At 50.9% G+C, this 16332-nt stretch overlaps 1 protein-coding gene across 2 annotated transcripts in view; it reads left to right on the top strand.

Moving 5' to 3' along the window:
* The first annotated feature begins 865 nt into the window (after nucleotides 1–865).
* GFRA4 (GDNF family receptor alpha 4) overlaps nucleotides 866–16332 on the top strand; it is a 64854-nt gene continuing 49387 nt past the window's right edge. For both annotated transcript variants that reach the window (XM_035325116.1, XM_035325115.1), the window contains exon 1: nucleotides 866–1380. In XM_035325116.1, the coding sequence (XP_035181007.1) occupies nucleotides 1341–1380 (40 nt within the window). In that variant the 5' untranslated portion in view covers nucleotides 866–1340. The remainder of the gene's footprint in view (nucleotides 1381–16332) is intronic.

Genomic DNA, 16332 nt, shown 5'->3' with positions numbered 1-16332 from the left:
GGGAAAAAAAGAAGGACTTTTGAAAGGTCAGGGCTGTGTTAGGATGAAGAACAAGAAGAGGGGTGGCTGTGTTTGCAGGGTGCTGAGCTGGGAGCAAGGCTCGGTACTCTGCTGGTCAGTTAATTACTGGGTGAACCTGAAGACATCACTTCACATTTTGTGTCGCAGCCTCTCCATGCATGAAATGGAGGTAGTGCGAAATGATGCTCACTCATCATCATAAAGATTAAGAGGTGGCTGGAGGAGCCAGGCTTTGCTGCTCGGCTTCCTAAAGGAGGGTCACCTGCGGGGACATGGGGCTGAAGGGTGGTGGGTGCTGGGGGTTGGAGAAGGGCCAGGGGGGCATGACAAGAGACCTCGTGCCAGGGCTGGATACTTGTTTGGGGCACCAAGGTGTCTGGATGGAGGGTTATGGTGGTGTGAGCACACAACCTGCACCACCAGAGGTGGTCTGGGGTGGAGATCCAGGTGGCCTTGTTGGAGGGGACGGACCGCAGGTGTTGTTGCTGGCAGCGGGGGCAGGATTTGGCCCAGGACTTCAGGGCTGTGCCTCCAGCAGCGAGCACCAGGACACAGCTCCTAAGGGGACGGAGCTGCTGCTGTCCCCCCAGCAAGTGCCCAGAGCGGGGCTGCAAAGAGAAGGGGTCTCGTGGGGTGCCGCGACCCCCTAGGAGGGATAAAACCCATGGGGGCCGGGGGAAAGCCAATGCCCCAGGATGCGGAGGGGCTGTCCGGAGCCCCAAATCCACAAACTGGGGGGCAAAACCCCCCCGGGGGGGACCCGGGGCGGGGGCCGGGCAGGCGGGGAGGAGGGAGGCCGGGCCTCCAAGCCCCTCCCCGCGGGGCCGCGGCCGCGGTAGAGGCGGGGGCGGCGGCGGAGGCAGCCCGGGGAAGGCGGCGAGGGCTGCCCCGCCGCTCGGGCTGGAAGTTTGCTGCTGGAAAGGGAGAGAAAAAAGGGGAAAATTAATAATAACAATAATAGGAATAGGAAAGAGTAATAATAATAATAATATAAAAATATATGATCATCACCATCATAATATAGGAGGGATAAGAAGAAGAGGAATAGGAATAGCTCGAGGCTGCTGCCCCGGAGGGATGCGGGGGAGCGCGGCCGCCGGGAGCCCCCCGGCTGCGGGCAGGACCCGGGGCCGGCCGTGAGCGCTCGCCCCGGGAGGGCCGGGCCGGGGCCGCCTCCCGCCCTGCCCAGCCTCCGCGCATCCTCCGGCACCGCCTGCACGGGCCGAGGTGTGCCGTGCCGAGCCGTGCCGAGCCGTGCCGAGCCGTGCCGAGCCGTGCCGTGCCGTGTCGGTGTGATCCGAGCCGTGCCGAGCGGTAGGATGAGGGGCATCCTCTACTTCTGCACGCTGATCCTCCTGGGTGAGTAGGAAACCCGGGGGGACAACTTTCTGCTGGGGGGTGATCGGAGGGGACACCGCGGCCACCCCCCCTCGGGTTGCCCCTCGCCAGCCCCCCGGCAGCATCACCCGGCTCTCTGTCGTGCCTGCTCGGGACCCAAGCGCTGGGACCTATCCTGCCGTCGCTCCGGATAGTCCTGCGTGCACTGGTGGCTCCTGGACCCGGGGAACGAACGCACTTCGTGCCGGGGAAGAGGAGCTTGGGGGAGACGCGTTGGGAGCAGGAGGATTTTGCACGGCGCCGGGCAATGGGGTGATGGAGAAATGGGGAAATGTCGGGGGGTTTAGGAGCCCCAGCCCCAGCTGTGCTGGGTGTACTGGGTGTGCTGGGTGGTCTGGGTGCTCTGTGTGAGTTGGGTGCTCTGGGTGTACTGGGTGTACTGGGTGCTCTGGGTGTACTGGGTGCTCTGGGTGTACTCGGTGCGCTGGGTGTACTCGGTGCGCTGGGTGCGCAGCGCCGAGCGCCCGGGCGGGCAGCCGCGGGTGCCCCTTGCCGAGCCGTGTCCCCCCGAACTGCGATGCCGGCGGGGCTTTTTGCACCGCGAGCGGGCTCCAAAGACCCCAGCCGTCTCCCTCACTCCCACGCGAGCTGTAAGGCGACCGCCGTCGCGGGTGGGAGACGCTGTCCCCCGTGGGATGCTGCTGGGGCCGCTGCGATAGGGGGGACCACGGATGCGCTCTGAGCATCCCCCTCCCATCCCGGGGACAAAGCCCGGGGCTCCCCCCGGCCCCGGGACTGTTTAACCGGGCGTGAAGGGGCTGCAGCCCCCCGGCTGGCACCCCCCCGACAGCGGGTGGCCACGACTGGGAGCTGCCTCTCTTTGGCTACAACCCCGACAGCTCCCCTTAGTTTTTTGTTTTTTTTTTTTTTTAATTTTCTTTTCCTCCCCCTTGCTCTTGTCTGAGGCGGCGAAGCCAAGGATTTGTGCTTAACTAAAGCAGGAGGCTGGGGGTAGGATGCTCAGGTCCTCCTCGGGTGACCGCTGGGGGAGGAGGAGGTCCTGAGGTGTAGGGAGGTGGCTGGGACATCCCGGCTCCGCACCGACCCCCTCCGCACCCCAGCACCAGCCCCGGTCCTGGGCAAGAGCCCCAGGAGTTGCTTTTTTTTTTTATTCTTCTCAGCGAAGATGGCTTTGACAGGGCTCCAGGTAACTCCTCGTGCTCGCTCTCCTTGTCACTAGATGTCACCAGCAGCAACTCTCGCAAGTCCCGAAGGCAGAGGGGGATTGCGACCCCCCGAAGGGACCGTTCCAGCCCTGGAGCGTTTCAGGAGCCCGGACAGGACCCAGGCTGGTTCAGCTCCTGCCTCGCAGCCTGGGCTGGAGCTGAGCCTGGGCTGGGGGAGGTCCCAGCCTCCCTGGGAGGCTTCCAGGGTGTCTGGGTGGGAGGCCAGGTCTCTGCAGGATCCATTTTGCGAGTGGTTCGGATTGACTGAGTCACTGATTGACCGCCTGATTGACTGCCTGGTGGGCTGATTGATTTTCTCTAGAGAAAGTGGACGGAGAGAAAAGAGCTCCTGCAAATGGCCGGTTCTCCATTGTCAGCAACGCAACTGGGATTAGTGGGGAGGATTTAAGGGTACACTCATCATCTCTCACCCCAACCAGAGCAATACGTTCAGCTAGCAGTCACCTTCTGCTCTCAGGCCCTCCAGAAGGATCTCATCACCTCCAAACTGGTTTTAGACCCTTGCAGGCTCAGCACCATCTCAGCAGATGCCATCCAAAGCCCTCCGTTTGTTCTCCAGATGTTTCCTAGGTGTTTGGGTTATGGATGAACAAGTGCTGCTCGTTTCCACGTGCAGGGATCTCCCCCAGGGATCGGGCTGCTGGTGCTGAGCTGGTGCTGGCATCCCCTGCAGCTGCCAGCACAGCAACACGCAAAAAGCCACGTGGGCTACAGCAGGGGAACCTCGCTTTTGGTGTGCATGTCCCCCATTTTGGGGATGACGCTGGGTGGAGGAGGCAGGGCTTGATGAAATTCGGGCTCTCCGAGGAGGTACAGGGCAGTGTCACCATCACCAGCCTGCCTGGAGAGCTCCCGCTGCCACTTCACACCCAGCTCCCTGTTGGTAGGGGCACGCAGGAAGAGCCAGACCAGGCAAAATTAAGTATTTGAACACATTTTTATTTTCTCAGCCACTTTTCAGCCAGATCAGCTCCCCGATCTGTCTCACCAGCAGCCACAAGTATAGCAGTTCCACCAGCAAGAGCAGTGTAAGACCACACAGCTAGGGACAGGGACGTGGCTTTGGGGACATTAACTGCTGCTTTGGTGTCCCCTGATATTTATTTGTATCTGTGTTATTGGCTAGAAATCCCACCCAGAGGACACTGGTCGGGTAATTTCAGGTGGCAGAGGAAATTCAACTCTCTGAAAGGCACTGATAAATATAAAAATGTAAAGAATATAAATAGTATAAAGAATATCATTAATTTTATGAAAACACAGGACGGTCCTTCTAACCAGCCCCCAAAGCATTGCTTGTGTCTTGTGCAGTGTTCAGAGGGTACATCAGTCCCTGCAGAGACAAACTAATAATTAAAGGATATGAAAATATGTGCTAGAGGCGAGCACAGCAACACAGCAGTTTGCTGTCAGGTCCCGGTAAAACCATTTCAAACCCTTTCTGGAGCAGGGGGATGGAGGGCAGCGTTCTGGAGTGGCACCTGGGCTGTCTTCTTCTGTCAACCTCTGAATTTACCTGGCAAGTTTTACCACGCGTGGTAGTTAGCATCATTTGTGGCATATGTTTCCCACGGCCTCTTCACAGATGCGATCAAACAGGAGAGATCATCTGGTGGGTTTTCACCTGGTTCAGGAGCTCACTTCCCAGAGGGAGAGCAAAAAGCCTCAAAAAAAAAAAAAAAGCATCTGTGTGTACGAGAGAGGGAAACGCTCCCTAAATTAGTGCCTTTGTCAGCTCTGACAGGAGCAATCCGTTATTTGCATCCGTAAGAACGGGATATTTATGTCTCTTCATACTGGCACGGAGAAGAAATAAAACTTCTCCCTCAACAGGCTGTCCCCCGACACTGTGCAAATTCCTCCGCGGGGGTATTGCCACACCCAGAAAACATATTATTACTATTTTTTCCAGGGCTCTGGAGCCTAAAAAAATAATTACCCCTGGGTAAAAATTAGTACTAGTTAAGGCTAATAATTACAGTGAATTACTGAGAGCAGTGTTCATTTTGCTCTCGGAGAAAGAAATGTCTTCTCTGCTCTCCTGGCTGTTTTCACAGGCATTTATTGTGCCTGAAATTCATCATTTCTGCACAAGACTTGTTCATTTTTATAAGTTTCTGCCTGGTCATTTTTAAGCATGACTTTCAGTGTGGCTAAAGTTTGTCAAGTTTCAGTAAAAATAATACTTTGCTACCAAGAAATTGATTTATTTTTTTTTTCCCTCCAGTGGATTTCATTTTCCTTCTGCTTCTTTAAAAAAAAAAAAAAGGACCCCCTTCTTCTCAGCCCAAAGGTGTAGGAGAACAAATTCAAAGGGAGTTCTCCTGCTAATAATAATAATAATAATAATAATAATAATAATAATAATAAAATAGAGCGACAAAATTCCTTGTAAAAAATAAATAAAAAGGAATATAACAAAGAAAAGCTTGTTCCCATCAATCTTCAGTTCAGCACATTCCCATTTTTTTAAAATACATCTGTCAAAATCCCCTCTGGTAACAACTTCTGGCAGCGGACCTCCAGGCTGGATGGGCTGGTGGTGGGAGCTGCGTGATGGAGGGTGCAGGAGCAGGATGTGTCCACCAAGACGTGTCCAGCACCCTTCAGCTCTGCTGGCCATCACACCTGTAAAGGCTCAAATGTGGGACTTGTGGGGTTGGGCTCCTGGTGAAAGCATGCTTGGAAATCGGGGCTGGGAGGCTAGGTTTGAAAAGGTGGATGGGAAGTGGAGATGGACCAGGAGAAAAACTGACTTTGTTGTGACTGGGGGTGGGTGTGCTCAGGTGTGCCCAGGAGGGGTTGTGGTGGTCAAGGTGATGGAGAGCAGGGTCCCAGGACATTTGTATGGAGAAGACAGAGGATTTGCAGAAGATGAAGCCCCCTCTTGCCCTGGGTGAGGAGATTCCCTGGCCACAGGGAAGAAAAATGAGAGTGCAGGAAGGAAAGGCTTCTTCTAAGGTCACATTGCATTGAAATCACCTGTGACTCCTCCAGGATTTCGGTCTAATAAGAAGTGATGCCACAGCTGGCACCTGCTGAGCTGAAGGGAGGTTGGCAGGTGCTGAGGCAGGCTGGTGTCTTCATGAATATTTCCAAGCACCTCTCTGCCTCTAAGACAAGCTAGGCTGGTAGGAAGCCATCCCTCCAGCTGCAGATCTGCCTCGAGAGGCCCAGCAGTGCCCCATCTTCCCCGCTGCTGGGAATGGCACCCATGCAAGGCACAGAATAGCCAGCCTTCTGCTGTGTCCTGGACATCCCAAGCTCTTTCTGGTCCACCTGAGGGGAGCTGGTGGGGCGGTAGCTGGGATTTAGCTGCCTGCAGCAGATGGCATAGATGGGAGAATGATGCCCAGATATTCAGACTGGAAAAAAAAATACTTCTCTGGGCCTCTGGTCCACCCCTTATAGGGAAAAAGTGTTTCCCTGTGTCCTACTGGGCCAGATATATATTCTCCAGCTCAGAACTGCCTTAACTGTACCCTGCCACCCTCGAGCCTTGTCTCTTTTCCCCTCCCTCCATGCGAATCCCTGATGTCCCTGCGCAGGCAACTCCTCGGCACGCTCCTCTCCCTGTCCGAAGCCATCCGGGAAGCAGTTTGCCCAAAAGACGCAATAAAAAAAAAATAAATAGTTGTGCTGTGGTTTTGATTTATTGGATCCAACTGGAAAAAGCTGCCTGTGATACCTGCCCTTGCTGAGTGCCTTGACAGGGTTATTAGCAGCGCTCCCCATGCTACCGCTGACATATGGGTTGGCAGGTCATTTTGACACAAGTGCAGGCAGCTGGTTTCAAGTTCGTGGGTCCGGTTTATTGAGGAGAAAAGGACTAGTCAGGCTTTCTGGTGCTTCTTCCCAAAGCAGGATCAAATTGCTCATCTTTCATACATGGCTGGGCCCACCCATCTATTCTTGGTCCCCACGGGGCTGGCAGTCCGCTTCGGTTATGGGATTTTAAGCAAGTCCAGATGCTAAAGGTCTGGGAGTTGAGCAGAGAAACCATTGGGCTTTGCTTTCTATTTCACTATCCCTGCTTCTTGTACAAAGAACAAAAGGCCAACTGCATAACTCAAGACTCAACATTAATGCTTCTGTCCAGGCTGCAGGACTTTAACCGTAAGCGGTCCGTGCTATATGCTCGCAGGATGCCTCGCGCACGCGAGCTTCAGGTCTCTTCTCCCTCGGAGGATTTTAGCTGCTAATGGCTGGAAAACCTGCGAGGAACTGGGGTGCCCATGGGAAGTGCTCAACTCCTCAGGTGGCTGCAGGAGGAGTGGGTTTGGGAGTCCAGGTGTGCGCGATTTGAGGTTTGGAGACTCATCTGAATTGGGTCCAGAAAATGCTCAGCTCCTGGGGGAGCAGCAGGGTGCTTTCAGAGAGCATGAATTGAACACAATCTCTGCAAAATAATCAGGCTTTGCTTTGAGTTTTGCATCAAACGAAGCTGGCTGATGTCTGCGCAGCAGCCACCTGGGAAATCCCATCATCCTTGATTAAACACAGCAAAGGAAGCCCAGGGCAGCTACAGCCCCTGGGGAAACAGAGCCTTCACTTGGATGACGGCTGTGAGGTTTTGGAGCAAACCTGGTGTCTGGGCCACCACTCGTACAGGGTTCATGTGGTCCTGTCCGTGAGAGTTTTACAGAAATACTCAAATCAGTCTTAAAGGGGTTTGAATTTCTCTTTTTTATTATTATTTTTATTATTATTATTATTATTATTATTTTTACTGTAGTAGCCTTTACTTAATGCTTTGTTCTATTTTATTTTATTTTTTTTTCCTCCTCCTGCCCATACTGGACCCTCCAAAAATATCAGCTCCACCATGATTGTAGCTCACCTTTTCTTCCTGTCCATTGCTCACCAGTATCACCAGTAACTGGTGTCCAGGACCTCCAGGTGCTGGATGGAGGCGATTCTTCAGCTTGCAACCAGCCTGTCCTCTCTTCCAGCCAAAGGGATTCAGAATTGCCTGGAGAGGGAACTCAGAGCTTCTCAGAGCTACCTCTCCCCGTGACTTTGGGTAGACAGGTCTTAATAACAGGCTGGGTATTTCTTCTGAGGCTTTAACTCCCGTACATGCCAAGAAAAATGCATCTCCCCATGACAGCCTTCACAGCGAGCTCCCAGGCGTTATTCAGCTGGCTCCGTTACCTGTAAGCTGGAAAGAGGCAGCAGATGTCTCCCGCAGCCCGGCGCGTTTTTTCCTCTCTTGCTTCCCGAGCTTCCCTTTGATGTTCGTTCTGTACAGCAGAAGGCACCTTAAAAAGATGTCACAAAAGGCACGAGGCGACATAAATCCACGCGCGCTGGATCTTCTGTAATAAAGGCTGCAGGTTAGGATGGCGTGTTTGCCGTCTCCTAATGGAGAGGAGAGCAAACCAGCACGCTGAATTATTAGACAGGGCTTAGAATGAATCAAAGCCATTTGACCTGTTTGTGTAAAGCCCCAGACAAGGCTGAGTTTGCCTAAGTGTTTCCTCTGCATGGCGAGGAATTACACTCCTCCTTGCAAGGGTTAGTTGATTTATGCCCCGGATTTGACACACGAGTTATAGCAATTTCATGGTAGCTTTTTTTATTATTATTTCTTTCTTTTTTTTTCTTTTTCTTTTTTTCCTTTCCTTCTGATTGTTTTGTTTCTTCCTCTTGTAAGAGAGAATAACTCCGGGAGGCTGCTGGAGAGCTGAACTGCACACCTTGGTCTGTCCCAGCCACTTCATCTTCTGGAGGGGGGCACGGGCAGGGTCATCGTAGGGTGGGAAGAAGTGTTTGGGAGGCATCATGACCACAGCCCGTAGGATACCCCCACGGTGATGTGAGGGCGTTGTTCTCCTCCTCCTGAGGAGCTGGGATGAGGAGGATAAGGGAAGAAATACAGCTGCATAGTGGGAATCGAACCAGGACAACTTCTATCTGTTAGAGGAAGGGAGAAGAGCAGGTTGCTTTTAGGAAGATGAGGCTTTGGGAAGATGATGAAGCCCTTTGAGGCTTCTTGGGGTTTGTAGACATTAACAAATCTTAAAGCCATGAGCTGTGCCATCCCAAGGAGCTCCTGAAAGGGGCTGGGTGCCCACAAAACTTTGTGTTTTCTCCAGTTCAGTGTGAAGCCAGTGTTTTTTGTGATGCTTTCCCCAGTAATGGCAGGGAAAAAGTAATGGAAATGTCCCCAGGCTCAGGTGACATCCTTCCCCAAGACTCTGTCCTTGGGGCTGTCTTGCTGTTTTGGGGAAAAGATAAAGAATTGCATTAACTTTGTGGCATGGGAGCCTTCCATGTGGACCAGGAGGTGTGGGGAGGGGACAGAGGAGATGGTCCAGAGATGGTTCTGCTCTGGAGGTGGGAAGCAGAGGAGAAAGGGCTCCTCAGTGGCTGGGCAGAGGTTGCAGATGAACCTTGAGAGGGAATCCAGGAGATGAGAGGAGAAAGTTTAAGGTTGTAAAGGTCTGAAAGTAAGTCTGGAGCTGGGAAAGCCCTGGAGTTGGGCTCCCAGCCTGCGAGGGAGGCGATGTGAAGCGGCAGCTCCGTCAGCGTGAAGTGTGGCTATGTATGTGCTGGGTAAAGCAGCTCCTGAGTTACCACCCCCGTGGGAACGATGCAAGGAAATTTATCTCCCTCTCCTGATATTGCTTCATTCTTCCTCCCCACAGACCCGGCAGGCCAGTCCTTAACGTGTGCTAGAAAGCCTGTTTGTAATTAAGTACCTGACTCAAGGGGGCCCAGGCCTCTTGTTGGGTTCCATATACACTATTGCATTACCAGAAATACGACTTAAAATTGAAAGTAGAGGAAAAAATTATAAAGGAAAAAAAAAATAAAAACCTGACCAACAAACATAAAGAAAACCAACAACCAAACCAAACCAAACCCCTCCGACAAACAGCAAAATGAAATGCAGGGAACTCTCCAAAATGTTCCTAATTTGCGGTCCCCCAGGGTCAGGAATTAAGGCGGCTGTTCCTGGGTGTCTCTCCGGTTTTGGAAAACGATGCAAACTCCCTGCATCTCAGCGTAAAACGGGGGATGTTTTTATGGTAGACGAATTACTACAAGGCAGAGCCAGGTAATGTTGCAGTGTTTGACCTGGGATATTTGTGTGAAGCAGCAAACTACAAGCTGGGATCAAAATTACTCATCGGTACATCAGAAACAAGGCGACTTTTAGCAGCACCTGCTGCGCACACCAGCCACCGAGCTCTTATTTCGGTGCTCACGCAGGAGCTGAATTGAAGTGCAGCCGCTGACTAATCTGCTCCGAAAATCTGCCTGCATCCCCTGCGTGGGGATCAGCAGTCCTGCTCCACACTGGGATTAGAGGCGTGAGCTTCTGAAGAGAAGGGGCTGGCATCAGGGATGTGCCACAGAGACAGGGGAGAGGCTGTGGTGGGCAAAAGCTAAAAGCCTGTGATGGAAGAGAAGGCTGGAAAACAGAAAAATACCAGGTTTTTGGTACAATTTGGCTCCCAAACAACGCTGGCAAATCAGGGACAGTAAAAATTGCAATAAAAGATAGAGTGCAGAAAATAAAATGCTTGTTGAAGATAATTCCAGGGGAGAAAAAACAAGGGCTAGAATAAAGCCTTGGGTTTCTCTGCTGTGTTTTACCTACTTTTATTAGAAAAACAGAAACTGGTCTTCCTGGAGGGTCACTGGGCAGGAAGAAAAGGGGACCTTTTTTCTTACTCATCTCTGCAGCTGGTCCCAGCAGAATGCAGGTTTGGGTTTCATCCCACCTGGTTTTTACCTGCATTTTTTCTTTAATCGGTGGATTAATCTGCTGGATTTTTACTTTCTCTGCACATCTGTATTGCCTTTGAGGATTACAAACAGAATCAAGGTGATAATTTTAGCCCTTTCCCAGATTTGTTGTCTTTAGTTCAGTGAGACGCACTCCTCCTAAGCCACCAAGGTTTCTTCTCCCCAAGGAGCAGATGGTGATGGAGGGAACAGCCAAGGAGCTAACCAAAACAAATGAGAAAAAGAAAATAAAAAAAATAATAATAAAAAAGGTAAGGAAAGTAACACTAAAACAATACTTAGTGCTTTGTTTTTCTACTTGAAAACCCCATTTTTTTTCCCAGTGAACACATTTTCCCACGGTTAAAAGAGAAGGAAAGAAATCCAATGGGAAATCCCCAGCTCCCTCCCAGACCTGCCGGCTCCAGCCACAGCAGTGATTGGAAGCACCTGAAGTTGGTGACTCTGCTGGGGGTCCTGGAGGCCACCAATAAATCACACAGTGCCCAGAAGCCTTCGGAGACACTGGACTTGATTTTCAAGCCTATTAAAACACCAAATGTTCCCTGAAATGGTTTTGGCCAGGGCAAACTAGCCATCTCGAGGGCTTTGGTTAGGAGCCAGCACAAGCCAAGGACCATTAGCAGCAGGAGGCTTGCATGTGGCTGCTCTGCTTTGACAGGGAAGAGAGTTTAATCGCATGGACGAGGCAGCTCTGGGCCATTTGGACCAGCACCTTGATTTCATTTAATTACCTAATGCAGACCCATCACAAGGCCACCCTTTCCCTCCCAGCCACTGCCCTTTGCTCAGACCCATCCTGCAGATGCTGCTGGGCAAATGTGCCTCAGCTTAATCCCTTTCAGCCCCGCACGTCCATCTTCCTTTCTGCTCTTTCCAGCTCGGAAGGCAGAACACTGTCAGTGACACGAGATAACGTAAAATAAACGGTCGTGCTGCCTAATTTGATTGGGAGCAGATAAATCCCCGTTCCTAAAGCGAGCAGGTGCACGCAGGAGGCGCTGGCAAGGGGCCGGGGATGCGCACGCACTCGGCGAGCCCATCAGGAGTTTCTCGTGGGGCTCGTGCCCCAGCTGTATCAGCTCCCAAGCGTCCTCTCCAGCACCAAAGCTTTTTCTTGGCTTGCCGTTGCAGTTAGCGTGACCTCTTGGAAGATAAGACACATGAGAGAAGTCTGAGGAAGCTTGATTTTTCCGGAGTTGAAAAGGGGAGAAAGACACGGGAGAGAACACGCCTGCGCTCTATAAATACCTTCAAGGTAACAGTGCAAGGGAAGGAAGAGGATTAGTCACACTTCTGTAGGGCAGGGAGGGGAGGAGGGAGAGCAACAGCGTGAAGCAGAGGAAGGAAAAGTTTTAAGCTGAGCATTAGGAGCAAAATGTCTAAGCTGTTTTCCTTTCTCACTTTTGCTGGAAAATGAAATTGAAGGGCCTCAGTTTGGGCCAGGCTTGAATCTTGATGCAACCAGTTTTTGGGAGAGTCATGGGTTTTTGGCCACAGATGTAAATAGTACATCTATGTGTAGGATCTCCACGTCCTAGGTGCATCCATGAGCACACAAGGGGTCTGTGTATCCTCCAAGACAGTGGCAGTGTCACCAGGTGCAGGGTCACCCCGTTGCCTGGCACACTTGGAAGCATGCTGAGGTTGGGCAGAGTTCCTTCATCTTCTTTTTCCCCACACCCCACACACCCCACACTCATCCTGAAGGTACCATGGAAGGATGGAGCTGCCCAGCCAAGGGCCTTAGTGGTTGTTTGAGGGAAAATTTGGGAGGTGGCTCAGTGAGGGATGAGTCTGGGTCAGCCAAGAGCCTTGGCTAGCCCTGGGCTCTGTATCTTGTTAGCAGGTTATGAGGTGTTTCATCTTCTCTCCAGAAAAAAATCTTGTTCTCAGTGCCTCAGACCAGGCCGCATCCTGCCCACCTCTCCCCGGACCTCCCTGTCCCGCAGACCTGGCCCCATCTTCTCTGGAAATGGAGGTGGGGAAGGCAGGAGCTCGGGGGCAGCTCCCTGAGGGACCAGCTCCAAATCTGGCTTGGACAATCATTCTTCTTGTCACCTTCTGTTATGCTGGGACTCAAAATTCAGCATTTTCCAAAAAACGCAGGTAGCTGCTGCCAAGACTTTTCCCTGTCTCCCCAAGCAAATGCCAAGAACTCTTTCTTCTCACAACAAATCAACTAGCCAAATATAGGAGTCCCTGGAGAAAACCCCTCAGGCTAGTAAGAACTAACGAGTTGATCCAGCTGAAGGTAAACAAACTAATTATGCTGTTAGTCAGCCCGCGGTTTCCTGAGTAAGTAGAGCATGTAGACGTGCCAGTCTGTCCATCCCGAATAACTTATGGGTCCCCCAGCAAGGTTAGATAGGTTCCATACAAGTCTCCAAACATGCTTAGGTCCCACAGGTAGGTGTGAAAGTGGCTGTGGGAAAGGCAGGGACAGAGCAGAGTGCATGACGGAGGTCTGTAGATCCTCAGAAATGAGCTCCATGCATGGATGTGAGTGCTGGGTGAGACTGGTGGGAGGCCAAGGCCTTACCATAAAAGTGGTCCATAAAGCCTGCAAGCCTGGGTAGGAAAGGCAAATTGAGAGCTTTACATAGGTTCGGGACTGCTCCTGGGAGGTAAAAGCAGCTGAGCAATGCCAAGGGGGAAGGATGGTCCTGTAGACATTAACCATCACCAACTGCAGACGTTAACCACCACAAAGCAGCACAACTGTGGACGTAATATGATGTGTTGTCTCTTGGGCAATGCTCAGGACCTTGCTCCTGTGTCATTTTTATCTTCCAAGGAGGGCTGCATTTTCCAGAGAGATGGAAATGTGCAGGAGCTCCCCCAGGATGGGTTTGCTCACCACGGTGTCCCCTTGGACATGCCAAGGATGCAGGGGGCAGCCGGCAACTGGTGGTGGTGCAGGGAGTGGGGAAAGCACAGGCTGATCTTCAGTGCAAAACCCACCAGAGCAGGGAAAAGCCTCCCAAGGTGAAGGCCTCCTGTTGGACAAAACGTGATGGTGGGGAGCACCCAGGTGGAGCGAGGCATTCTGGCAGCTCCAGGAGGTGTTTCAGCACACTCCGGGACTCTGCTGGCACCTCCTGCACGCTGCTCGGCTCAGATGTGACACCCCTGTTCTCTGTCATCTGATGTGGTGGGTGGCAAAGGTTAATGGCATGGCATGCAGTGGTCGATAGCTGTCAGGCACAATAGTTATTGTGACAGCTCGAAGCGAGGAAGGGACAGGGATTAAGTGAATTGCCCGGTGCTGTCTCCCCTTCCGTGCATATGATTTGTGCACACCCGACTGAGCCTCACCACTCATGCCCGTGGTCCCACGTCCTGCTGCCCTGCAAATTCAGGGCCTGGTCCCCAGACACAGGGGATAAAATGCCTCCCCAAAGCATTTTATACAGAAATCACAAGGTAAAAGACCTAAGGGAAAAAAGGGTGAAAGAGAGGGAGGGGAAAAAAATATGTTCCTTCATGGTGCTTTTGTTTTCTAACAATGTTGACATTATGTGGAGTAACCGAGTATAAAATCTGCCTATCGTCTGGGAGCTGGTGTGCAGAAAAGATGCTATTATCTGAGCCTTTTATGCCTCTTTACCCTGTCTGGATCAGAGGAGATAAATGCGTAGATAGGAGCTGAGGCTCCTATCTTTATTTAAGCTGTCAGGTACCGCTACGTTATTTTATGCTGATTGTTATAGAAAGCCTCCACAAAGAGATATATGTTTCTATATTCCCCCACATTTGCTATTTTAATCTATAATTTAATAATAAAAGAGATGTATTTCCCTATATTATTTTTATTTGTGGTGTCAGTGCTTCTCTTTCACTCTTATTTTTCAAATAAACATCCACAGACACAAAGCACTTAAAATATGCACATAATCAATCTTCTCTGTTCTCTTTTGGGCTCCCTTTTGACTATTACTGCAGTCATACTTTAATTTATGCATTAACGCAAAAGCATTTTTAGTACGAGACGGGTTCCCCGTGGGGATGGCAGGCTCGCAGCGAGCGCATACGTGTGAATGCGTGACCCTGGTTTCGTTCAGACATACTCTCACACCACTCCCACGTCCTCCTGGCTCACACGCCTGACGTTTTGCACTTATAGGCCTGAAATGGCTCCACTTTTGTAGATGTGCAATTGTCAGTGGGGCCAGGAAGCATCCTTAAGCCCCGTTTTGCCGTTGTCCGATCTGGTTATCTACCGGCTTCCTAGCATGGTTTTGGCTCCTCCTGACCATTCGGTGTCTCAGCACAGCTAGGAGGGGACAAAAACACAGGACACATGGGCAAAGGTGCCCTGTGCTGATGGGGAGCAAGGTTTAAATTGGTGGGCACACACAAACCACAGCATGCTTTTTGACCCCAAGGCCAAAGATCTGGTACTGACTGGTTTCTTTCAGTGGTACCAGTAAAACCCAAGAAGCAAGGGGCTGACCCCAGTTTCCAAAGAAACACTTCCCATCAGGAGTTAACAATTTCTCAGGCATTTCCCTTAGTGAGGGCACCCTGAGGCTGAATTACAAATGGACAAAATGCACGGGACACAAAGCTTTGCTTGGGTAAGTCCATGTTTGACGTGTCCTGATTCTTCACAAGCATTGTTAGGGATTTTCTTTTCTGTTCTCCTGTCTGATCTGCTGTTGGTTTTACCTGTATGCCCCCTCATGCAGCCAAGTACCCACCAATCAGTGCGTTTACACCTAGACCTTGGGGAGCCAGAGACCATTTGCACCGGTTGGCAATGATAAGGGCAGGAAGTTTGGGGATTAACCACCCCCAGACACTTGGGTTTCTGTGTTCATCATGAACCAGAACAGCTCAGAAACAAACAATGCAGGAGCTTCAAGAATATAAACCCAGTGCTTGAGAAAGGGTTTGTTGGAAAAACAAGTGATTGGGTCATTGAAGAGTAAGGACAATATTGGTGCCGAACATGGAAACTTTGGGGCCAGAAGGGACAATGGAAAGATACCATTTTTGGTAGCTAACTGGAAGTGCACCATTTCACAAAGCATGTGGAGGAAATACAAACACTTTTGTGTTAGTTGTGATTGTTTTCAGATGCTGGGGATGAGCGGCATTAGGACTTGGACAATATCTTCCAGAATATTGAGGTGCCTGCATCACATTAGGGAATTGACCTTCTCAGAGGTTTCTAGGAGAGGTTGTAGAGGACATAGGTTCATGAACATCTATACATCTACAGCCAGCTATCTACTGTATGACTGCCTACTCAGACCTTGGGTGAGTTTCCTTCCGTGGAGCCTATTACCATGATTTCTCTGTAGCTTGTTCTCTTTGAGGCTGCTGTAACCTTACCTGCTAGACATCAGGGTGGCAAAGCCAAATGGCTCCAGGCAACCCTGTAGGACCTGTGGACAGTCAAAGAAAGTAAAGGGGCTTGTGAACTGTCTTTCTCTTGGTTTAAGAAAGGTGCTTGAAATAATTTCATCTCATTTCTTTCCTCTGCAAAAACAAGTCTTTCAACTATCTGGAGCCACTTGGAGTCATTTGTCTTTTGGCAGAAAGTATCTGCTTTCTACCATAATTCCTTTTTTTTTTTTTTTTTAAGGCTTAAAAAAATGTAATGGACTTTACCAACCTCAAAATTTCCAATGGGCAGAGAGCACAGCAGCACTCAGGAATCTCTGGTTGAGTGGAGGCTGTAGCTGGGCTGGGCTGTGTCACCAGCTGACATCTCCCAAGGTGTGTGAAGGTCCTGCTAAGGAGCCTGGCCTTCAGGAGAGAAGGGCAGCTGCAGCCCTTTGAGTAATTCCCAAGCAGCAACTTGGCAGCTTTTCAGATTTAAAATAGTGAGAGAATTAGTGGAAGTAGTTTCAATCCCAATTATTTTCCTCTTATGGCAGAAAAAAGAATCCATGGAAAACTGGGACAGTTTCTTTCCAAGTGTGTTGAAATGATATCAGAAGTGGAAGGGGGAAATGAG

Source organism: Oxyura jamaicensis, chromosome 4 (assembly GCF_011077185.1).
Source record: "Oxyura jamaicensis isolate SHBP4307 breed ruddy duck chromosome 4, BPBGC_Ojam_1.0, whole genome shotgun sequence".
Classification (NCBI taxonomy): Eukaryota; Metazoa; Chordata; class Aves; order Anseriformes; family Anatidae; genus Oxyura; species Oxyura jamaicensis.
The sequence above is the reverse complement of the archived record's forward strand: the minus strand, read 5'-3'. Positions and strand labels throughout refer to the sequence as shown.